This window comes from Pelodiscus sinensis, chromosome 25, assembly GCF_049634645.1.
Source record: "Pelodiscus sinensis isolate JC-2024 chromosome 25, ASM4963464v1, whole genome shotgun sequence".
Lineage (NCBI taxonomy): Eukaryota > Metazoa > Chordata > Testudines > Trionychidae > Pelodiscus > Pelodiscus sinensis.
The window spans coordinates 6,933,213-6,957,808 of record NC_134735.1 but is presented as its reverse complement, the minus strand read 5'-3'; the positions used below and the strand labels follow the sequence as shown (position 1 = coordinate 6,957,808).

The window sequence follows — 24,596 nt, the reverse complement described above, 5'->3', positions numbered from 1 at the left end:
ATTTTTAGCAACAGATTATTGCATTTTAGAGTTTGGCTCTACTTCTTGGCACAAGGTGCCAGATTACAATTATTTTGCAGGTTCCTGGGGGTTACTGCATTTTTTTCTGGCCCTCTGCTCCACCCAAAATGGGGAACTCTTGGCTAAGCTAATGCAAACCACAGCTGTGTTACCATATCACAGGATTTCCCAATTACCTGTTGAACTCCAAGGAACCTGCTGGTACCTGGCTCCATTTGAGCTCAGAGACTGTACACAGAGGCAAAGGGTGGGATGGCCCTGGTGCTGACTGGCTCGATGGAGATCAGGGGGACGGATAATTTCCTTGTGGGGTATGTGCATGGGGGGGTACCCCTTCCTTGGAGGATGTTTGCAGAAAACGTCCCCTTGGAAGCCGCAGAGTTGTCCTGTCTCACCACAGGTTTCCTTGCAGGAGGGCACAATCTAGTCCAAGTTTAATGCAAAAAATTAGGCTGTGCAATCACTCACCATTTTGACAAGTAAAACTCATAGAGTCGGACTGGACATCTCAGAGGGTTATCTGTGTTTTCAGCCATTTCCACTGCTGTTGGAACCTCCTCGTCCTCACTCCGTTTCCTTTTTCCTACAGATAACTTATCTGGATACAGGAAAATGACAGCAGGTAAGCTCAGTGGAGAACAAGTCTCCTCTCTGAGAGTAAGCTGAAGCTATTTGGCTTAGTTCTGCACATTGATGGGGCTTTGCATAGCCCATAAACTAAGGGCTGTTTAAGTCAAGTCAAGTCAAGTCAGACTCTAGAAACCATTTTATCACCTGAATGCCATCATCTGTGTCACTGATAGCTAAAAAGGAGCCCAACATAATAGAAAGGATCTGTTTCTATGCAGATTTCAATGCTGGATCAGGAAGAATGAAATTGCTTAAACAACATTTCATTTCACCTTGTTAACACTAATTTATAGGGACTGGTAAGACCCCAACTCAAGTACTAGAACACCACAGTCCCAGTACAAAGTTATCCTCAGTTTGTCAGGTCCCCATCCACCTCCATGTGCGTATAGCCTCTCTAAGATAGACCCACTTACCCACCACTAGTGCTCCCTGTAAGCTGAGTGCATGGGCGGCCACCCAGAAGAGATTCAAGTACTACCCAGCTGATTAGCAGAGAGCCCATAGCTGCTCAAAGCCAGAAGCATATATTTCTATTGGTGGTACACACCTGCACTTTCCTTGGTGCACATAACAAAATTTATTCTGCTCATGGATGGAAAAAAAAAGTAGAGGGAACACTGCCTTTCATATCCTTTTCTCTTCCCATCACCTTCTGAGCATATACCCCCACTTTGTTTTACTATGCGATCCCACACCACTTTTAATCACAATGATATAAAAATGAAATGAAGATTTACTATACTATATAATATCTTGGACAGAAGACACAGAATGAATTTTCAGTAAGTTCCAAACCTAAGGGTATGGCTCTACATACAGCGCTGCAGCGGTCACGATAATGTTGCCGCAAGTGTGGTGAAGATGTTCAATGCTGACAGGAGAGACTTCGCCAACTGACATAACACTGCACACAAATGCTTATGCCAGTGTAACTTAATGTCGCTCAGAGAGGTGGAACATTCACACCTCTGAATGACATAAGTTTGCCGACATAGGTTATATCTTCACTATGTAATGGCCCAATTCTGCACACATTTATAACACTACTGGAATCAATGGAGCTACAAGTGATGTACGTTAATGCAGAAACTGGCCCCATATCCTCCAGAGGCCTTAGAACAATCAGCCCAGACATTACGAAGTACCTCCCCTGTGAGAGATTCTATGAAGACTAAATGGCATAATAACAGAAGCTACTTAGAAAAAAAGTAGCGCACTGTAATCAGTCTTATTGAGGACTTCAACTCTTGAGAGAAGAGTAGCACTGTTACTCTCCTCCTGGAGAAGTTAAGATCATGTAGCTCCAAGCAAAAGCATACAAACACCACCACCTATCTTAAAAGAGAGAATTCTTAGCTTACCAAAGTTAACTAAAGTAGTTTGATGATCCTACTTGCTGTCCTTGTAAAGTCACTGCTCAGTGAGAGTTAGCATGCTTCCACCAAGTTTGCAATTCACAAACAAGTCAGACCTTATCACCCCTCCAACAGCTCCTCTTTCACAACTCATTGCCACCCTTCACACAATCAGATTTAGCTTTAGCGTATCCCATCTTACCAATGAGATGCTGAACCACGACCACAGCAAAGGAAAGCTGCATTCTCTCTCTCTACCTGGGGCCTGAAAAATGTCCACTTCCTCTTCCCGAATTTCATGTGTCACCAGCTCTGGCTGGCTTGGCTTTATCTGAACTGTTGTCCAGTAGGCTTTTCTATCCTGTTTATCTTAGGGCCTGATACACTGTGGTAGGGTGTGCGTACAACAAAACAGACCGCCACTAAACAAACTAACTTCAAGTGTCCCTGACTTCAATGGGGGCTAAAGGTGCTCCCCATCAGACTATCAGCTCTTCAGGAAGGGAATGAATCTCTGTGTGATTTGCTTAATAAGCTTATAATGCTCTATAAAAAATGATCTTTCAAATATTTTGGGCAACTCATCCACAAATTTCAAAATTCGTGGAGGTTAGGTCCATCAATGACTATTACCCAGGATGGGTAGGAATGGTGTCCCTAGCCTCCATTTCTCTGGAGGTGGGTGACAGGGGAGGGATTACGTGAAGATTACCTGTTGTGATCCCTCCCCTCTGGGGCATCTGGCATTGGCCACTGTCGACCGAGAGGATACTGGGCTAGATGGACCTTTGGTCTGACCCAGTCTGGCTGTTCTTATGTGAATGTCTATTAGCTGTCAGGGCTCAGACAGAATTCTGGTTTAAACCAGGATAGAAGTCAAAAGAAAGGGAGGGAAAACAAGGAGATAGAAGTGAAAGTATCAGCAGAATTCCAGATATTAATAAATAAGCAAAATGCACAACATTTTTTCCCTTGGTTTAAAATGAAGCATTGGCAATGCTGGTGGGGCTATGTAAATCCAAATTAAAAGCACTCAAGTAATCAGAAAGCAGCAACACACCTGATTCTACCTCTGGTTTTTGAAAAGGTGGGAAAAACCGTAAGTACGTCATCTTGGTGTTGTATTTCAGAGTCCGGGTGCGTCTCATAACGTGGGCAAAGGACAGCTTCAGATGCTCACTGACATTCTTTAGTTGGAAATATTTGGTATTGAAGAACAGAAGCGTGTTCAATAAGACTATCGGGGAATATGCACCAAGTTGTTTACATTCCCATAAATGTTCCTCTTCAATTCTCGAGAACATGTAACCTGAAGATAGTAAGTAAAGGAAACAGAAAAGTCAGCCCTTTACTAAACAGTCATCTCATTGTAGGGGCAACTCTCTGCCCTCAGATATGAGTGTGCACCTTCCAGTGACCAGAGGGCACGATGTTACCCTTTGAAGATTTTCATGGCTTGGAGGAAAGCAATATACCCCTATGTGTGCATGTGTGTGTGGATACATTAAAAAGGCAGGTTCTGCCAGACAAATTATAATACAAATGAAATCCTCCTAGACAAGCTGATGCATTAATGAACTGTACATCAGGTCAAACCAGACCTAGAGTAAGCAGATTTAGTTTCACTGAAATCAACAGAAGTACATGCATTTACACAAAGGATAAGTATGTTCTATCAGGCATGAGAAAGACCAAGCTACTGATCAGTAAGACTTTTCAAAAACAAATGGAAAGAAAGGTCTAAAGCAGCCATTATCTCAATAAGGCCCATGCACAGTTTCACGTCATATAACTTAATCAATTGCTCAAATGTTAACACTTCCTGGGGTGTAGGGCATGAATAATTATGACAACTCCATGTGGAGATCAATTGCTGTGACATAGTGAACCTGAAAGCAGGTAAAGAAAAGGAGTTATGAAGGCTAGATTACAGATGTGTTAGGCAATCAGAAGTCTTGGTGGATATAGCACCATGTAAATGAATGAGAGCTTTTCTGTTTTTCATTAAAGGCAAAACACAGAAAGATGGTCATGAATCCAAGTACTCAGTTACCACTCTCATGAAAGGTTCTTTGGTATCCTGAAACAAATCTCATCTATCCAAATTACCACCTTTGTCTCATTCAGGTGTGCATCTCAAGTATACTACCCAGCCAACTCCGCAGGAAACAGAGGGAGGATTTATAACAATACTTTGGAAACTTCCAAAGAAAGATGCTAACTGAAGGGCATTTAAAACATTAATTCATGAAGGTCCATGACATATAGCTAAAGGAAGCATGATACCCATTTTGCAGAGGAGTAACCTGAGGCAAAGAGCTGTCTAAACGTGCCTTGCCAAAAGTCCATAGTGAAAAAGTGGAAAAGTTGAATATGCTATCTAGGATTCCTGTATCAGAGGGGTAGCCATGTTAGTCTAGGATTCCTGGTTACAACAAATGACTACAAACTGTAGAGAGGGGAGGAGGATAGCACCTCACAGTACAAATTATGCTCCTAATCATGATAGACTTAATGAAATACAAATTGAATCTCTCTATCCCGGCACTCTCTGGTCCAGCAACACCCATGATCCAGCATGATTTTAGTTAGCCAGATGTTCACTTGTCAGGGTGTGGCCAAGTGTTCCATGTCCCATAAAGTTGGTTAACAGTCAGCAGTCCTGGCTCTAAGTGTTCTGTGCTAGAATTTAGCTCTAATTTACCCCGAATGTCTTCTAAGAGCCCAGTAAGCAGTGGGAGTGTTGGAAATGATGCTAGACAATATTGACCTCCCCTGGTTCAGCAAATTCTCTGGTTCAACCCCAGTCAGGTCCCAAGGGTGCCGGACTAGGGAGGTTCAACCTGTAATTCGATTTTGCTGTTCTTTCACCATAGCACTCTTGAGTATATAAGGAGCAACCTTGAGAACACATTAATTTACAAAGATAGGTTTCACTGTCATGCATGTATATAAATATTACACAATATGAAAAAATAATTGTCCTACCATTTGGAAGTATTGTAGGTTCCCAGATTTTCAATAGTTTTGTAAGTTCAATCATAAACCTGGAATAGGGCTCGGTAAAAATGTTATCTATTCTACCGTTCTCAAACAGGTACTACAAGAGAGAAGAAAGGAAGATACATAATTCAAAGTTACATAGAAGAGCACTGACAGGTTATGGGGTATCAGATTTATTTTGGCGCTCTCCTATTTCTCTTTTCCTCCCTTTTACCATTAAAGAATGCAATTCCAAGAGAGTTAGGTTCCATAGCATTTTACTGGCACGTATGATATTATACACAGGGGCTGGGACCTTTTTTATTAAATAGGAGATGCAGGCAGGAAACAATGTTCCAAACTAGAAAATTCACCATCCTCAAACACAACAAAATACATTCCCAATTATGTCTCTGTCTACGGGTGCCATTGTGATCACCCTAGCACCTTTATAATCAACTCGGCTTAAATATGCTACTATAGGAACTCTTGCAAATACAGATAGTGCTTAATATAAGCATACAAAGGCCACAACAACAGACTTATTATTATGTCACAGGCAGGCTTGTTTTGTACATGCTTGGGGGAAAAGTTCAATCTTCATCATGAATGTATAGTCCTTTAATGGCTAAATTGATTAGTATAAAAACATTCAACTGTGCTCTGGGGGAAAAAAAGGTTAGCTTGAAAAAAAAAATGCAACACAAAGAAATTTGGGCTCTTCCTGGATGCCTAGTTATAGCTCTCTTCCATTTTGTTAAGCATGTCTGGTGAAAAAAAGTTAAGGTGACAAGTCAACAACCAAACAAATGAGATTTAATGCCAGCAAAAGCATTGGATCCCCAAATCTCTGAATGGTTACTGTAGAAAATGAATAAATATGCAACCGAAGGAAAAACTGGCACCATGTTGAACTGAGTCAGTTTGAATTTTAAAGAACTGGTCATTCCAGCTTACAGTAAGCAAGCAGGCCACAACAACTTGTTACGCTTTTTGTCCTGATTGGTTAATTCTAATTTTATTGTTCTCATTATATTATTTCTGTAAGTGGTATCTCTGAGATGAGTAACTGCCGAGCAGAGGCAGCCCAAAATGATTTCCAGATATGCATGTTAGAAGGGTGTTCCTTAACCACTCATGAGAGAGCCTACACTTGCCGCCAGACACAAGTTTTAGATCTGTGTGTGAGATGTTGAGAATAAAGTCTTAAAAATGGGGTATCCAAGTAGCTCACATTTCCAAAATAAACTCCCAAAAGCTACCCAGTTCTATGACACTACATTAAATAACCTTTTTTTGCACTTTCGGCACAGCAGTAGTTCAGTATGTTACCTGCTGAATTCCAAGGCACAAGTATAAGATGCTATCAGGATCATATTTTTCACCATTTGGTCTCCGCACCTCCTGGATAAACTGGCACAAGCCAAAACTCAGTTCAGCGAAAGTGCATGCAAGAATATCCTCCTTGAGCTTCACAGGCCGAACTGTGAGGAACAGAAGCACAAGGGACATAAGATTCCCTTCCACAAGCAAGTCCTTCTGCAGGCCTCAGTCCCTTACATCACATGAGCCGAGAAGTTACAACATCCATCTGTGACACAAAACTCAACTCACACCTTAAAAATAACAACTCACCTTCCCATTTGTTAGTTAATTATGAAGCTTAGTTATTTTTTTTCTGGATATTTAATAATATAACCTTAACCACCACCATACATAATGAATACAAATGTTAACTGAATAAAAAAGTTGGTTCTTAAAATTAAATGAGACTGTACAGTAGTGCATTCACTGAACTCATGAAATAGTGACACTGTAGGTTTCATTAATCAATTTATTTTCTATAGCTGAACTCAGGGGAATCTCAAGTGGGAGAATGATCCTGAGAATTTCCTAGTAGCTCTGGACATTAATTCATTGGGTACAGCATGTTTGACTTCATAAATGGAGGAAGAAATCAAGAGTTTAAAGGGCCCAGAATCTGGAGAGCTGGAAGAAGAGAAAATATAAGGGTTGGTTCCAGAACAAGTAGTTAGAGAACTCTGAGTGAATGTACTGGGCCTGCTCATCCCACAAATAAGTTGCTTCTTCAGACTAGAGAGGAAGCCTTTGTGGGGTAAATCCGGGTATGGAGATGGTGCCTGAGAGTATGCAAGAAAATAAGTGGAGTTTCCTCATCCGCAAAAACAGGGCAGACAAACTCAATGGTTTGCATTTCTGTGGGGACTTATCCCAATGGTTTACACATAACAAAAACAATTTCAAAAGGGCATGCAGGAAGCATTCCTAATCAAAAGATTTTCCTCTTGGATCTTTCTTACACAAGCCCCTCACTTTTTTTTTGGGGGGGGGGGGGGGGAGAAAGAAGGACAGAAAGTTTAGAATACTTTTGGGGAAATAAAAACAGTTAGGTTGCTGCAACCAAACCAATTCACAACTCCAAGCTACACATTTTCAGTTGGCCTCAGAAAACATGCCCAGAAAACGCTTGGTCTACTCCTAAGGGGTCAGACTACAAATGAGAAAGAGAAAAGCAGTGGCACTTAACTCAGACTCTGACAGAATCCCTGAATTACTGGATGCTACTGCTAAAAATTATTACCAGTGAAAAACAAGGTTGACATGTCAGCTATCATTCTTAGACTCTAAAGTCAGCATATCAATGGTATGAAAGGATCAGTTCATGTCCTTCTGAGCTAATTTCAGGTGGGCTGTAAGATGGCATTGAGACACATTTGGAAGATTTTCCGTGCAACAATAAGGGGGCAAGAAATAAAGGGCTCGATTCTTCACTTCATCATTCACTTAAAAACTAGTGAAGAGTTATAAAATTACAGATGGTAACAACACAAGGTTCAATACAGACACCTGCTCTACGCTAGCTCAGTCAGAACCCTGCACCTTTATAAACACACCTGTCCTTCAAATCAAGTATCATTTATGCACAACGGACGTTTTTAGGGTTCTGACCAATTGTATTATTTATATTGTTCAACATCCAAACTTCAGTCTGAGTCCTACTTCAATAGGTGACATAAAAGATTAAGCGCAACAAACTGGATGAAGGTTTTTTTTTTTTTTAAATGAATCAGTAGTCATGAAACTTGAGATTTGGTTCCTAAAATCCTTACTCCACTCACAGGGACATGGACTCAGTACCAATGGCACACCTCAAACTCCACCCTGAAAGCAATATCACAATACATGCACACCAAGTAGCAAGTTTTGCTTCAACAGAAACAAGTTTACCTCCAAATTTTAGCTCCCCTGGATCTTCCTGTGCATTCTTCCACTGGACCCAATTCCTCCAGGCATTTACCCCATACATGTACTTCAGTGTCATCCCAGAAACAGAGCAGCCTGGGTAGGAGCCCTGCATAAGATTCCGAGGCTCCACAGAAACTAAGGACTTCTTCCTTCCCTGCAGGAAATCCAAAAAGCTCATGTAACACAGTGTTCAATTATAGACTCCATTTAACCTGATCTCATAGGAAAAGTGCATTACATTTTGACCAACTGGTAAATGCTTGCACACTTGAAGCTCCTTTTATAACAGTGTCTGAGGACTTCACAAAGAGCGGAGAAATATTTAATCTCATTTTAAAGAAGAGAGAACTAAGGCACAGGGAGGTGTTGCACACCCAGCAAATGAATGATGAGCACATGTGTGGCACGCCGGGGGCAGGGGCTGCCCACATGCCCTGCACCAGGGGCCGGCACCACACATGTGCTGCACACTGGGGGGGGAGGAAGGCCCAGATGTTTCGGCGGGCACATATAAATGCCCCGGCGGGCGCCATGGCGCCCACAGGCACCACATTGGGGACCACTGCTTTAAATAATACCCCATAAAAAGAACACTGATTCCCCTTAGCAAAAATATTGATTTTTATAGAATAAATATAAAATGTAGATAAAATATTTCCAATCCTGATCTTTGTTTTCTTATTTTGACATTTGTTCAAACTCATAAGAAGTAAACATGTATGCAAAATTAGTACCTTAGATACATGGAGTTTATATGATGGAAGGATGTGCTCTTACCCGTCTTTTCGGCTGTGGGAAACCGTCTCTATGTCTTCGCCTTGCTCGTGAACGTGAGTGGAGACCCAGTCCTTTACTGAGTGGGTCAAATGAATCTAAAGTCAAAACAACATCAGCACAAGTTAATTACATACTTTAACTGGGCCACTGTGAAAAGAGAGTTTGAAACATCACTAAGTCTCTTAAAATTAGAGGTGCCATATCTAGATACTCCTATTGCATTACTATTAAATAATTAAGTAGTGGCATTAAGTTGAGAATAGGATGGATGCAGAAGGTCACCAAAAAGGAATTACATAGGAAGATACAGCCAAAAGAGAACCTACTGCAGAAGGTTATACAACAGAAGTTACAGCTATTCGGGCATATCTGCAGAATGAACTACGAGCAAAAAGTTAAGACCCTGGTATTCGGCATAATGGATGGTCCAAATAGGAGAGGCAGACCCCACAGAGAATGGGTAGATGATTTAGTAGTTTGGTGCGGAGCTAGTCTACAGAAACTAAGTCACTCTGCACTGGACAGGGAAAGATGGAAGGAAATGGTGAGGGAAGCATCGGACACCAATGGGCATTGAGCCTATGGTTGTTGTTGATGATGATGAAGTTGCAACAGCAATTTTGGCAATGCTGTCGGCTAAAAGGACGCTCTGACAAGGAGGACTCCTGTGTAAGGGACATGAAATTCTCAGGTGGGAGGACAGAGGGGGCCTAATACATTGATGTGCTTCTGTACAAGAAACTGATATCCTTTGTACTCATGAAAATTAAGACACTTCCCTCTCCCCATCAGGACAAATAAGTGACATATTCACAAAGAGTAGAGGAAGAGAAACCATTACTCCCTATCAAATAATCTAAACAATGTTTATTTTCAAGTGTAAGAAAACATGTGCTCTATGTTATAAGGATCAAATATCTCTAATAGAGAAGATGTATTGCAGCTTTAACAACAAGTATTTGTACGGAGTACAAACATATATCCTTTGTGGATAAATTAACCTCTTGCAATAAAGGCAATGCAAGGCTAGTTCCCAGAAAATCATATTCTCATATATAACACAAACCTGAGGGAAAGTCTGCCTCCAGGTCCTGCTCCACATCCCCTTTGGAGAACTGCCTCAGCTCAGGGTCTGGCTCCTGCATGGCATTGGATCGTAAGGCATAGTGATTTAGCTCATCCTCCCAGCTGTGTGGAGTTGATACTGCTTCTGATTCTAGATCTCCACTGTAAGTGCTGCCTTGATCTGAAATTAAGAGGACCACATGCAAAACATTCCCAAGGGAAATATGATGTATAGTAGGCCCAAAGTCCTCTTTACAAATGAAATACCAACCTTTCTCAAATATCTTGGGGTCCAGGAACAGCTCATGCTCAGATGTTTGGGACCCTAAAAAAATGGATACAATTAGAATTCTTATGGACATAGAATTGTTTTACTTTATTTAAAGCAGCAGCTGAAATACAGAATTTCTTAGCTCATACAATTGATCCAAAAGGTCAGGAGACCAATTGGTCGATCTTGGGCTAAAAATAGTACAGGCAGGTGCTGTGCAGATTCTGTCCTCCCAACTACAGCTCAACTAATACACCTTAAGCTGGGCCCCAGTCATCTAATAGAAAAATAAACCCAAACCCTTCTTCGTTCACACACCATTTTAATTCACTTTGCTATTTACTGGGGTATTTGCAGACAAACGAGATTTTTTTTGTCCTTTCACAAGGGGATTCCCTTTCCCCTTCTCCAATCTCTGCTATAGCCCAGTCAATAAAAACCTTGCTTAACCAGACAGCAGGGAAACTCTTTAGTGGCATAACCAGCTATATGTTACAGTTCCTGGTGCATGCTGTCTGAAAAATGCAGAAAGTCCTGGAGCAATAGCTTAACTCCCTTTGGGGGTTTCTTACTGCCAATTCATGCTAGACCCCCAGGATCAGAGATGTTGCCCTCTAACCCCCTATACTTCTTCTGGTCCTGGGATAAGTACAGCTCAACCGACCCAAAGTTCTAGCCCATAAACCCTTACAAAAATCACAAGTGCTACTTTTGAGTCCGAGGGATCAGGACCTGAAATGGGAATCAAGCAGCAACAATGAATGAGCTTTAAAGAATAAAAACAATGTCCTCAAAACAAACAATAAAAAAAATACAGATGATAGGATATGGAAGCAAAATTATTTCTAAATGGCCCTGGTGTTTAAGTATTCAAGAAGGCATCCTGGCTTTACACAGGTAACCAAAATCCCTTATGGATTAAGACCATTTTCACTGCATTCGCCCTTGGGAAAATAAAAAAGCAGTTTGCTGATAGGGCAAAAGGAAGACTTATCATAGCATGATACAGGGGCCCTTAGTCCAATGCAGACAAAGCTAACATTTACTCTCATTTCATATGAATGCTTCCTTTAGTGTCCTTTTGAAAATGATCACATACCTCCATGAGAGTGCGTTTTTTCCTTCTCTTCATCTTCTGCAATCATTTCTGCCATTTGAAGGAGATCAGCCTCAAACGGATTTGTGGGAATCTTCTCTTTGATGTCCTGAATAGTCTCTATGATCTTGTCGGCATTGTCCAGAGTCGTTGGGATAAGCATGGGAACTGGTACCTAGATACACACAGGAAAGTTCAGATTTCTGAGCAGTGACTTGTTTTGTAGCAAATTAAGCAGTTTTTTGCATACCAAATGTATTAAAGAGAACCCAACTATTTTTCTTCCTCTGGCTTAGACTAATGGGGCCACACAGATAATCTGCAGATTGGACAACTCGCTGCATCTCTGCAGTAACCTGAAGGATTCCTCTTATTCTCTCTGCCACCTTCCCCGACTGGCCAGCTTTATGACCCCTCCAATTTTTAAGATCCTGAATATTGACCAAAAATCAATCAAGCAGAACAGGATTGGATGGGATTCCCTCCCAACCCCTTCAAGAGTTCCATAACTGACAGATCTGAGTGCTACAAGAGCTCCATGTCAGAACATATCACCAGCCTCAAATCCCTGGGACCAAGAAAACAGGCTTTGAATAGGAACCCAAGAGTCTCATACTAGATTAGCCCGTGCTAACTTTTTTCCTAAAAGGAGGTCTGTTCTCTGAACTTACATTGCCAGAGATTTTGAAAGCTCCCTGGGAGAGTAGCAGAAATGCTACATCATTAGGTATTCATCTACAAAGAGAAACTCAGTCTGAAGATTTCAGAAATTTTTCTTCAATTTAAATCTTTTGATGATAAAGTTGGGATCTCTGAGTTATAATTTAAAGGTACAACATCAGAGGAGCTTTTGGAGGACGGGTATTCAATTTTAAGTGACCTCTAAGGCAACGTGACATGACTGTTGCTCTTGCAACCATCTTTTCTCCTGAATACTACCTCCTGGGATGTGTTTAGACAAAGTAAGAACAAATATAACCCACACTGCTCTTTGGTCTAGCGAGACCCAACTTTAAACTGTAGGGCACAGAACCACAACATGTCAGACGAGCTGAAGGGTAGCTTACCGGCACTGGGACCCCAAGTGGAACTGGCGTATACTGGGTGAAGAGGTGAAGGGGCACTGGCACAAACACTGGTACAGGAACAGGCACCACAAGGATTTGGGGTCGAACTTCATTTTCCTCTGACATATTTGAAAAAATAAAAATTGTTTTGGATCCCAGAGGCAGAGGTGAGTATGACACTCAGGAATATCTCAGAGTGATCCCAGGAAAATTATTATTAACTTCATTAACAGTGACTTGTGCTTGTAACTACCCATGCACAACCTTGTACGTTCATCCCAGTGCACACACTCCTGTTCCTAGCTCTTAGTAGATAATAAAAAGGCAGATCTCCCTAATACAGGACAGGCTTCCTGTGAAGACAGATACATACATTTATCACAGAAAGTCAAGAGCTCTGACTTAGGCCACTCTTCACTGGACTAGCTCTCACCCCCTTTGTATGGCAAGGGCTAAATACTGGTCCCAAAGGGTTAAATGGGAGTTTTGCAATTAATTTCACTCAAATTGGAATGGGGCACTAAAAAGTTTAGACCAGGGCTACTCATCATGCGGCATGGCCCTCAGCCTGTTTATTTGTGGCCTGTGGTGCAGTTTGGATTCATGTGGAGCTCAAGATGAAGCTTGCTGGTGGGAGCCAAAACAAAAAAGTAGTCAATATAATGGTCTTCTGTAGATATGTGTTTTAGTAATTAAATTCCTAGACTGTCATTGCTCATTAAAAGTGCTGTCGGGTGTAAATATTGCATTTTGTTCATATCAGCAGAACTGACTTAAATGGGGCCTGCGTGTTGTGTAGTCTTGCCTTAATCTTTGTTTCATGCCCATCAGTGTGAAAGAAGCTATTTGCATATATTTACATATATTTTTGCATGTATATGCAACCACGCTTAAGTTGCTGCCCTCCACATGTACTGAGAGAATCATTTTTGTCCCTGGGGCTTCCAAAGTTGAGTGGTCCTGGTTTAGATCAACTATTTGGAAAGGATGCCAAATCTGTGCCACTGTCTGCATCAATAAAAAGCCAGCATGTTTATTTTTAAAATGCATCTGCACATGCCAAGTAGATTGTTCCATATCCAGTTACATAATGGATAACCCACCCATGTTGAGTCTGAAGCTCCACTCTTAGCAAATCCCCTGCATATTACTTGCAAGTGACATCTAATTTTAGTGCTGGTATTAGAAACTGTTAGGAGTAAAAATCAGACATAAAAAATATTGTGACTATATACACCAGGGATGGGGAGCCTATGGCTTATGGGCCCAAGCCAGCCCATTGCTAAATTTCATCCAGCCCATGGCCCCCTGAGACCTTCTCTCAGGACTCGAGCCATGAGCACTAGCTGGAAGTCCTGAGCCTCGCACAGGTGTGTGGAAATTTTTGGGATTGGTCCTGCCTTGGGCAGGAGGCTGGACTTGATGACCTCCTGAGGTCTCTTCCAGCTCTATGATTCTATTAAATTAAGGGTGTGTGTGTGTGTGGGGGGGGGGGGGGGGGGAGGGGGGGGGGAGTGCCTTAGAATCCCAGGTTTTGTGTGGGTTCTGGCTGCTGCCAGTCCCCTGCACTGGGCTCTGCCGCAGGCCCCCAGTTGTGGTTCCAGTCTCAGCCCCCTTACCTAGTCTACATTCTTTTACCTTCCACCCCATCCAAAGCCAAGGTCCAGTCTTGGCCCCAACTTTGGGGAGAGGGGGCATGGACAGAGGTAATGGGGGTACCAAGTAAATAATTTGGGGACCATTGGCTTTCAGCATGCCCACTGTAAAAATTGTTCCAGCACCTCTTCCTCCATGGACCCCCAGAGAATTGGTGCTATGAACAGTGGCTCATCCCACTGCAGGGGAAACACTGAGCTTCTGTGCTCTCCCCCCTCACCCAGCAGGTGAGTGGCCCCCAACTGATTTTTTCTGTTAGTCGATGTTCCCCACCACTATAGACACGAGTAACGAGGGAGAAATAGGTATTTCATACGCTCCTCTGTATATTAGAAGAAAGATGATTTCAGTGAGTACTAGACTGTTATGATTTTATGTCGTGCTCAAATTGGAAGCCAAAAACTCCTTAATTCTAATTCGAAAGTGACATAAGCTCCCTCTGTAGCCTTGAGCATGTTACTTGTCCTCCCTGTTTCACTTTCTATATCTGTAACCTGACAGTACCTTTGTGAAAGTTAGAGTTGATTCCAAAATGCACTCCACGTGCAGCTTTCATAAACTTTAAGGAACGGAAATTGAGACCAAGTCTTACATAGTTAAAATGCAACAGGATACATAAGAGCACTAAGCAATCAAGCAGAACTTTTTCTTTTTTTTTAAATATATTCTTGTCACACATAGGGTGTATCTAGACTACATGGCTCCATCGATGGAGCCATGTAAATTAGTTTATGCAGCATAGTCAAAGAAGCGGGGATTTAAATAATCCCCGCTTCATTAAAATAAACATGGTTTCACGAGGCATACCAGAGCGGTCGACAAAGGCTTCCCTTGTTGACTGCACTGAGTCTAGACTCAGTTTATTTTAATGAAGCGGGGATTATTTAAATTCCCGCTTCTTTGACTATGCTGAATAAACTAATTTACATGGCTCTGTCGACGGAGCCATGTAGTCTAGACACATCCATAGTGTTACTCATTTATCTGTAAATCAGGCCTTTGCCCTTTTTTTTTTTTTTTTTTTTTTTGTAATTAAAGAAGGCACTCTCATACATACCCGTCTGGCATTCTTTATTCTGGGTATGCGGCTTGCAAGATGTGGCCTTGGTCTGGGTGATCGGCTTGCACAATAATGCTTTGTTTTTTAAAAGTCTCGGCGGTTGTGATGGTGGTAGTTTCAGGGCATCTGTCTGAGTACTGGCCTGGTTTAAAAGAGAAAAGAAATTATGTCAAGGTCAGTATCTCTAGTTATGGTATTTTGTCACAATATGAGATACAAGCCTCCCACATGTCATTTAAAATTTGACATGCAATATGCTTTGCTGTTCAAGTGTGATCAGCACATAAAAATAGCAAAAATGGTATCTTATTTGCTCCTCATGTGACTTCACTCTCTCTCATTTCTGTCAGTGAAGCAAAGTGTATTTTTATTTACAGGCAGTCCCTGGGTTACATGGATCCGACTTACATTGGATCCCAACTTACAAACGGGGTGAGGCAACCCCACACTAGCTGCTTTCCCCAGCAGACCAGGGAGATACGAAGCTAGCGCCCCCCCCCTTCCCCCCAGGAGACATGGGAGATGCGGAGCGGCTTCTCAGCAGACACCTCAGCTTGAGAATAAAGGACTGAGGGAAGTGAGGTGTGGGGGTATGTCTATGTGGGGGTATGTGGGGGAGTTGCAAATGAAGCCCGGGATTTGAATTTCCCGGGCTTCATTTGCATATTGCCGGGCGCCGCCATTTTTAAATGTCCGCTAGTGCAGACTCTGTGCCCCGCGACTACGCGCAGCATGGACTAGGTAGTTTGGATTAGGCTTCCTATTCTGAACTACCGCTACTCCTCGTGAAGCCTAATCCGAACTACCTAGTCCGTGCTGCGTGTAGCCGCGGGGCACGGAGTCCGCACTAGCGGACATTTAGAAATGGCGGCGCCCGGCAATATGCAAATGAAGCCCGGGAAATTCAAATCCCGGGCTTCATTTGCAACTCTGGTTGCCTACATTACCACCCTAGTTCGAACTAGGGTGGTAGTGTAGACATACCCAGAGAGAATAAAACTGAGCTCTGGAGAAATGTTTGACTAGAGTTTCCCCTACAATATGTACCAGTTCCAACTTACATACAAATTCAACTTAAGAACAAACCTACAGTCCCTATCTTGTACGTAACCCGGGGACTGCCTGTATTACTGTCAACACTGTGGGGAATAAACCTGCAAGAATGTGTCTGGTTTTAGATAACAAATAATGTTGGCTACATTCTGATTCTGAAACCTCAACTGTTTAACAAATATCTAAGACTCCGAATGAACACAGCTTAGTTTTCAGATGCCACGTGGGGAATACAATTAGAAATATCCCCTCAACTAGGCAAACGAATGTGAAGTCACTACAAGGGAAAATATATAAAAGTAGAACATGCCAACCATGTCAAATTTGGGATCACTTTTTGACAGTAAGCAGACTGACTAGTTTTGCTCCTAATTTCCTGCAAATTATGCTGAATTGCTCTCTTTCTTTCATCATCTATTCTAACAGCATAATCAGATTACAATAGAAACTCCACATTTGCATTCATGTGCATATTGTGGTTTAGAACATCATACCATCAGTTTACCAGTGTACATCAGAAGGAAGACTTATGTACAGTACAAATTTTAGCTATTGATGAAGGTTATCAGCAAGCTGGATGTATTTTAAATCTCAGCCACCGTCAGAAAAAAAAATGAGCTGAAATAACTGCTGCAATGTAACATATGTAACAGAGGTATTCAATGTTTGGATAATATTTGTAACAAATCAGTATGTCTGAAGAAAGCAGAGGGGGAGGGTGGAAGGGTTGTTTTACAAAACTTACATCTCCAATGATCTTTGCTGTCACAGTAGGAACTGCACCTGTTAATAAGAACAACATCAACTTAATTTCTGTATTGCCTAACAGTGGTCACTAAACATTAGATCGGGATCGACTGGTAGATCTTGGAGCCTCTGACAGGTGATCCTGACTGGTTTGGCCAAGAGGCTGTCAAGCACAGCACAGCAGCTACCTCTCCCCCCACTGCTGTGCATCTCCTGCCCTTTGCCTTGGTGCTGCCTCCCCCTTCCAGGAGCCTCCTGCTTGCTGTGCAGGGCAAGGAAGGGAGAGGAGGGGGCGCTGATGTCAGGGTTCCCCCCTCCCACCCTGTATTCTATCTCCACAGATGGAATGGCGGAGGGGGGGGGTACAACAGGGCTTGAGATAGAGGGAGTTTGCTGGTTGCTTTTGAGAGTGATGCAGGGCCAAGGCAGGGGTGAGCCTGCCTTAGCCCCACTGCACCATCCAGGAGCCACCTGTGGTAAGCAGTGTCCAGCTGCTGCCAGCTCCAAACCCCTGCCCCAGTTATGTACCCCCAAGCCCCTGCCCTAGCCCTGAGCCCCCCTGGACCCAAACTCTCTCCCTGAACCCTGAACCCTGCACCCTTGAACCCCCTCTTACACCCCAATTCCCTGCCCCAGGCTTGTTCAGAGCATCGCTACCACTCCAAATCTTTTAGCCAAAGGCCAGATCCTGTGCCCCAAGCCTCTGCCCCTGCCTGGTGAAAAGGAGGGAGGATGGGGGAGGGAGGGAGGATGGAGTGAACAGAGGCAGGGCCTCAGAGACAACACATGAAGGAGGCAAGGCAAGGGTATTTGGGTCTGAGGTAGATCCTGGATTGCACTTAAAAGTGATCTCATGCTTAAAAAGGTTGGAGATCCCTAGCCTAACAGTAAGGACCTAATCCTACATAAGTATAAATTCCCATTGGGCCCAATTCTCTGCTAATTTCATTAACATTTCATTGCAGTTATTTGCACCCATGCAAAGTGAACGTGAAACTGTTGCCATTTTAATTTGGTGACATTTTACATTCATTCTGCAGTGGTATAAGTGAAAAACAAAGAACTAGGACTGTTGACTTCAACAGTAGCAGGACATCTATAAAAAGGGGAATAAGAACAACCCAGGAAACTACAGACTGGTCAGTTTAACGTCTGTCCCAGGGAAGATAATGGAGCAGGTAATTAAGGAAATCATATGCAAACAGTTGGAAGGTAATAAAGTGATAGGGAATAGCCAGCATGGGTTTGTGAAGAACAAGTCATGCCAAACTAATCTGATAGCGTTCTTTGATAGGATAACGAGCCTTGTGGATAAGGGAGAAGCGGTGGATGTCATATACCTAGACTTTAGTAAGGCATTTGATACGGTCTCGCATGATATTCTTATTGATAAACTAGGCAAATATAATTTAGATAGGGCCACGATAAGGTGGGTGCATAATTGGCTGGATAACCGTAGTCAGAGAGTTGTTGTTAACGGTTCTAAATCCTGCTGGAAAGGGATAACAAGTGGAGTTCCTCAAGGGTCTGTTTTGGGACCCGTACTGTTCAATATCTTCATCAATGACTTAGATATTGGGATAGAGAGTACGCTTATTAAGTTTGCAGATGATAACAAACTGGGTGGGGTTGCAACTTCTTTGGAGGATAGGGACATAATTCAAAATGACCTTAGCAAGTTAGAGAAATGGTCAGAGGTAAACAGAAATAAAGAGAAATGCAAAGTGCTCCACTTAGGAAGGAACAATCAGTTCCATACATACAAGATGGGAAGCGACTGTCTAGGAAGGAGCATGGCAGAAAGGGATCTAGGGGTCATAGTGGACCACAAGTTGAATATGAGTCAACAGTGTGATGCTGTTGCAAAAAAAGCAAATATGATTCTAGGTTGTATCAACAGGTGTGTTGTAAGCAAAACTCGTGAAGTCATTCTGCCGCTCTACTCTGCACTAGTTAGGCCTCAGCTGGAGTACTGTGTCCAGTTCTGGGCGCCACATTTCAAGAAAGATGTGGAGAAATTGGAAAGGGTACAGAGAAGAGCGACAAGAATGATTAAAGGTCTAGAGAACATGACCTATGAAGCCAGGCTTCATGAACTGGGTTTGTTTAGTTTGGAAAAAAGAAGATTAAGGGGGGACATGATAGCGGTTTTCAAATATCTAAGAGGGTGTCACAAGGAAGAAGGAGAAAATTTGTTCCTCTTGGTTTCTGAGGACAGGACAAGGAGTAATGGGCTTAAAGTGCAGCAGGGGAGGTTTAGATTGGATATTAGGAAAAAATGCCTAACTGTCAGGGTGGTCAAATATTGGAATAAATTGCCAAGGGAGGTGGTGGAATCTCCCTCTCTGGAGATATTTAAGAACAGGTTAGATAGACATCTGTCAGGGATGGTGTAGACGGAGCTTGGTCCTGCCTTGAGGGCGGGGGGCTGGACTCGATGACCTCTTGAGGTCCCTTCCAGTCCTATGATTCTATGATGCTACATATCAGATCTATGAGCAACCAAAATACATAATTTCAAAGTATTTACATTGTGGGTTTGTACTGAGAAATCCTACCTTGTAAGACGTTGTTGGAGTTAACTGTGGGCTGGGCAGCAGGCGCACTTGCTAGGGATACCACGTTGGCTATAACTGGAGTGGAATCCTTCCTTAGAGAAGGAGGGCCTGATGAAGAAGTTGGTGCCATGGAAAGATTTGCTGTTTAGAATGAGCAGAAGAAAGATAATGTAAGCATTAATATTACTATTAACTGGTGTAACATATTATGCAAGACCCACCCTCCACTCCAATACATACACAACTTTTTACTATAAGTGAGTAAGTGTCAACTGCAGGTTTTCAATTTAAATTAAAAAAAAAAATCTGTTTCTTTAAATTACATATGCAAACCATGCTACCCAGTCAGTGGGATATGTCAGGAGTTCATCACAGCACGAAAAGGCCTTTGCATTTGTATTATTTTGTATTATGATGTTTTATTACATAAGTGCCCAGAGGCCAACTGAGAATGGGATTCATCTGTGCTAGGCACTGCACAAAACAGTGGTATAAGAGATCACGCATGCCCCAAAAACCTTACAATTGAAATAACTCAGGTGCATTGTAACACTGTCTTACAAGACTCTTCACTGCCAAAAGTTTGTTTAGGTCTTTGACATTCATAATCCCCACATCTACCATATTTCACCAGAGGTACTGTTCCCTGCAGTCTCAGGTACTATTCCAAACACAGGGCTACATGTTCAAAAGTGTTGCACACCTGTAGCGTATCAGTTTCAGATAAAGTTGCAGGAATGTCTAACTTTTGCAAATCAGGGCCCTGATACAGATCACTACCTTTGCCATTTAAAACACACACTAACTGAGAAACTTTACATTAGACCAGGGCTGTGTCTACACTGGGCCACTTATTCCGGAAAATCAGCTGCTTTTCTGGAATAAGCTGCGAGCTGTCTACACTGGCCCTTGAATTTCCGGAAAAGCAACGACGCTCTACTGTACAAAATCAGCCACTATTCCGGAAAAGCTACGCTGCTCCCGCTCAGGCATAAGTCCTTATTCCGGAACACTGTTCCGGAAAAGGGCCAGTGTAGACAGCCCAGTAGTCTTTTCCGGAAAAAAGCCCCGATCGCGAAAATGACGATCGGGGCTCTTTTCTGGAAAAGCGCGTCTACATTGGCCACAGATGCTTTTCTGGAAAAGCAGCCTGCCAATGTAGACGCTCCTTTTCCGGAAAAACTGAAAACGGAATAGTATTCCGTTTTAAGCAGATCCGGAAATTCATGCCAGTGTAGACACAGCCCAGGAGTGTCAAATGTTTTAGTAACGGCAGGTGTATAAATTAATTACCCTCAATCCATAGCAAAAGCCCCTCTACTATCAACAGGAGATGTGCACAAGGATCAAGGGTAGAATCTGGCCTGGAAGCATACCATACACTTTAATACTATTGTTTGGTGAGTAACTTACTGTGTTGCACTTGCTATCATTCACTGGCAGAATATGCCCCTCTTTTAGAGGACTACTATTTCTTCCCTTTCTCTTCCTTCCTTCCTCTCCTCTAACACTTCATTACTACTTACAATTCCTATTCCTTTAGGGTGAACCTCCACCCTCCTTCCCAGTTCATCTGCTCAAACAATCAGTGAGGAAAAGCTACACCTTACATCAAGTTAAAACACTAGTACTTTGAGTCAACAACACCTAAGGAGACTGGAGCACAGAGACATTGTTTCAAAATGTCTATACATTTGGGAAAACAACCCCTCATTGGTTAAACAGTATTCACATTTGAAGTGTGTTAGTACCCTTCCTCTCTAACTGCTATCCTATGATCCTTATCTGCTTCTTTTAACTATCCAAATTTTAGGTGCTTACTGATTACCAGTTCTGTCTATTTAGTTTTCCCTTTGATATTTTCATACCCTCTGCTCCTTGTTTCCCACCCCTTTCCATTTTTTCCCCTTCCCCCCTCTCCCTATTTATTTTGGATCTGAACATCCTAAACTCAAAACTCCGGTCATCTGAAGAAGTGGGCTGTGCCCACGAAAGCTCATGATACCATCTACATGTTTTGAAGTCTATAAAGTGCTACCAGACCATTTGTTGTTTTTTAAGTTTATCCTGTACAGACTAACTCAGCTACCCCCTGACGCTTCTTCACATTTGAAAGTTTGTCTTCACAATCAAGAAGCTTACAATTTTTTTGTAATGAATGCTTAAATTCTGCCAAATGTGATGATGCTACATGGATCGCTTTAAGAAAACCTGGTGCCTGACATCTCCACAACAGTTATTATTCTAATCAAATGTGCTCCACAAACAGTGACTCTCAAATGTAATTTTAAATTTGTCTCATTTTCTCCATGTTGAGCATTTGTATCCACTTAACATACCAATAAATCTTGTTTCTCTGCTATAGAGGATTAAAATAATCAGAGGCAGAACAGCCCTATATCGGTGTTTCTCAGCCTGGATTTGGAGGGATCATAAGTGCAGGGCTTGCATTAGAGGGAATCAGGAAAGGGCAACTGCCCATGAAACTAATTTATAGGCTTCAGCCCTGGGCAGCAGAGCTCAGGATACAGCTTAGTAGAGGAATCACAATTTTTTTAAGCCCAAAGGGGGTTGCCAGCAAAAAAAGGTTGATAAACATTGCCCTGTATCTAGAATCCTAGAGTTAGAAGAGACTGCAAGAGTCTAGTCTAATCTCCTGCCAAGATGCTAGTCCACTGGCCAGTCTCTCAGTAGGAGGCAGTATGTTATATTATTTATATAAAGGTCCACCGAGTTTTCCACGAAATGGTCATCCTACATTATCCAGAGCAATGGTTCTGTTTTTATGTTCTAATTCACATCCTATTTTACCTGTGTTGTTCTGAGGTGGGGGTTCAGACACAGTTTGCTGATTACAGAACATCAAAATACAAAGCAGGTTGCAAAAATGTTTGATCTCCCCTTGCCATTTCATAGACTCACTGAGTTTACCTTGTCTCTTACAACCATCACACTTTGCCATCTAAAAAAAAAACAGCATGGGAAAAAATTAAACACACTCAAATATCAGGATAACAAGGATTGCATGTAAGTGACTCCCTTCCCATGTAGCTCCAAATAAACCTTTCAGCTTATATGCTGGCACTTTTAGAATAGCTGCAACATTTATTGGCACCACCACATCAGGATTCTGTGTGGTACCTGGAAAACATTCTGTTTACTGTTATCCCCGCGCCGGGTTGCCAGATTCCGCTGGTTTCCATCTGCATGGCTTTTTTCCTACCGGTTTTACTAAAGTGACACTCACCTAAGGCAAAGACACATGACATGAGGGGTGTGCATGACATGAGGGGTGTGCTGATTGCATACATCACTGACTATGAGAGCAATGTGCTCCAATCAAAGCACTGCTATAGTTCAATTGGCACACCCCACAAATTCTAAGTGAGTAAGCACAGTTAGCAGAACTACCCTATTCCAGGAGACCATCTTGGTTACAACAATCTTGCGGCCCACTGAGATGAAGGAGGGACAATCATATGGCCCATTCACTAGCTTAGGTTGCCCAAAGCTTGCCTAAGGAATGAAAATGTAAGATTGTATTTTCCCATGAAATTCCTTTATATATACAACCGGTGTTCACAACTTGTATTTTTGTGGGGCAGGGGGCATTCAAAGGCACAAAGGGAACCTGGGCATCCAATTCCCCTTTCTGCCATTGCATATCTTCCCAGCAAAGCCTGGCAGCAACACCGAAAGAGTATTTTAGAATTATAGATGCATAAGTTAGTGAGATGTGCATGCCCAAGACAGACACGGTATGTCTACACTACCCTCCTAATTCGAACTAGGAGGGTAATGTAGGCATACCGCACTTGCAAATGAAGCCCGGGATTTGAATTTCCCGGGCTTCATTTGCATGAAGCCGGCCGGTGCCATTTTTAAATGCCGGCAGTTCGAACCCCGTGCCGCGCGGCTACACGCGGCACGGAGTAGCTAGTTCGGATTAGGCTTCCTAATCCGAACTAGCTACTCCGTGCCACGTGTAGCCGCGCGGCACGGGGTTCAAACTGCCGGCATTTAAAAATGGCACCGGCCGGCTTCATGCAAATGAAGCCCGGGAAATTCAAATCCCGGGCTTCATTTGCAAGTGCGGTATGCCTACATTACCCTCCTAGTTCGAATTAGGAGGGTAGTGTAGACATACCCACAGAGAATAACTAGGGCTGAAGAGCCAAATATCTAATTCTGACAGCAAATTCAAAACCACAAAGAGCAATGATTTCTTTTTCATTCAGCTCCCACAGCTATGCAAGACCAGAAGTCTACTGTAGAGTTTCACACAGCTCTTTGGCTGTAAGAGTTTGGTTATGGCATTTCAATTTCAGAAGGTGATGCATGAAAGCTACTTACCTGATAGAACAAAACCGTAAATTTAGACATGCATTCTTCAGAGCAGAACTCCTCCATCTTCCCCCCAAAGTGATTCTGGACCAATTTGGGGGAAGCCTGTAAACAGTAACTGCACATTTTACAGTGGTTACCCCAGCGTTTAGCCAAGTCGTGTTTATAGAGCAGTTTACAACCTAAGAGACATCAAAGGGAGAACAAAAAATACATTTATTTTATATCAAATTAAGGTGCTTGTGTAGTTCTTGCACTTAATTGTGACTTTATAATAATTTATTAAAACTGATCATAAAAGTGAAAAGCATGGACAAAGCCCAAGTTAGGTTAATAGATGAAATTTCTCATTTTGTAACTCTAAATGAGTTAGATGCTTTCTAGGATTTACCTCACCCATAGGCCTTCTTAGTCTTACCTTCACTACAGAAAGGCTTGTCTATGCCTGAGAATCGCACTGTCTCCTTGATAATCTTCTCAATTTTGCAGTATGCACACATTGCCATTACACTACTTCTCTTCTTATATTCATCACAGCAGGTCTTCCCACAAAACTGAAACATTTTACCCTGTAATACGTGAGAATAATTCTATTATGCCAAGTCTTGTCCCCTACCCCAAAACACCAGTATTTTTATACCTAT

General features: G+C 42.4%; 1 protein-coding gene across 11 annotated transcripts in view; it reads right to left on the bottom strand.

Moving 5' to 3' along the window:
- Nucleotides 1-24,596, bottom strand: part of ZMYM4 (zinc finger MYM-type containing 4) — a 64,826-nt gene that overhangs the window by 2,922 nt on the left and 37,308 nt on the right. For 9 of the 11 annotated variants that reach the window (XM_075908937.1, XM_075908941.1, XM_075908939.1 and 6 more), the window contains 16 exons: nucleotides 24,371-24,521; nucleotides 23,962-24,134; nucleotides 22,420-22,570; nucleotides 19,609-19,749; nucleotides 17,049-17,086; nucleotides 15,248-15,392; nucleotides 12,535-12,653; nucleotides 11,471-11,642; nucleotides 10,372-10,425; nucleotides 10,102-10,281; nucleotides 9,036-9,130; nucleotides 8,241-8,412; nucleotides 6,324-6,475; nucleotides 4,998-5,109; nucleotides 3,070-3,318; nucleotides 490-619 (listed from right to left, as the gene is read on the bottom strand). In XM_075908937.1, the coding sequence (XP_075765052.1) occupies nucleotides 490-619; nucleotides 3,070-3,318; nucleotides 4,998-5,109; nucleotides 6,324-6,475; nucleotides 8,241-8,412; nucleotides 9,036-9,130; nucleotides 10,102-10,281; nucleotides 10,372-10,425; nucleotides 11,471-11,642; nucleotides 12,535-12,653; nucleotides 15,248-15,392; nucleotides 17,049-17,086; nucleotides 19,609-19,749; nucleotides 22,420-22,570; nucleotides 23,962-24,134; nucleotides 24,371-24,521 (2,234 nt within the window). Of the gene's footprint in view, nucleotides 1-197; nucleotides 445-489; nucleotides 620-3,069; nucleotides 3,319-4,997; nucleotides 5,110-6,323; nucleotides 6,476-8,240; nucleotides 8,413-9,035; nucleotides 9,131-10,101; nucleotides 10,282-10,371; nucleotides 10,426-11,470; nucleotides 11,643-12,534; nucleotides 12,654-15,247; nucleotides 15,393-17,048; nucleotides 17,087-19,608; nucleotides 19,750-22,419; nucleotides 22,571-23,961; nucleotides 24,135-24,370; nucleotides 24,522-24,596 lie in introns of all 11 variants that reach the window. The other 2 variants (XR_012897631.1, XM_075908944.1) reach the window with 2 other exon arrangements.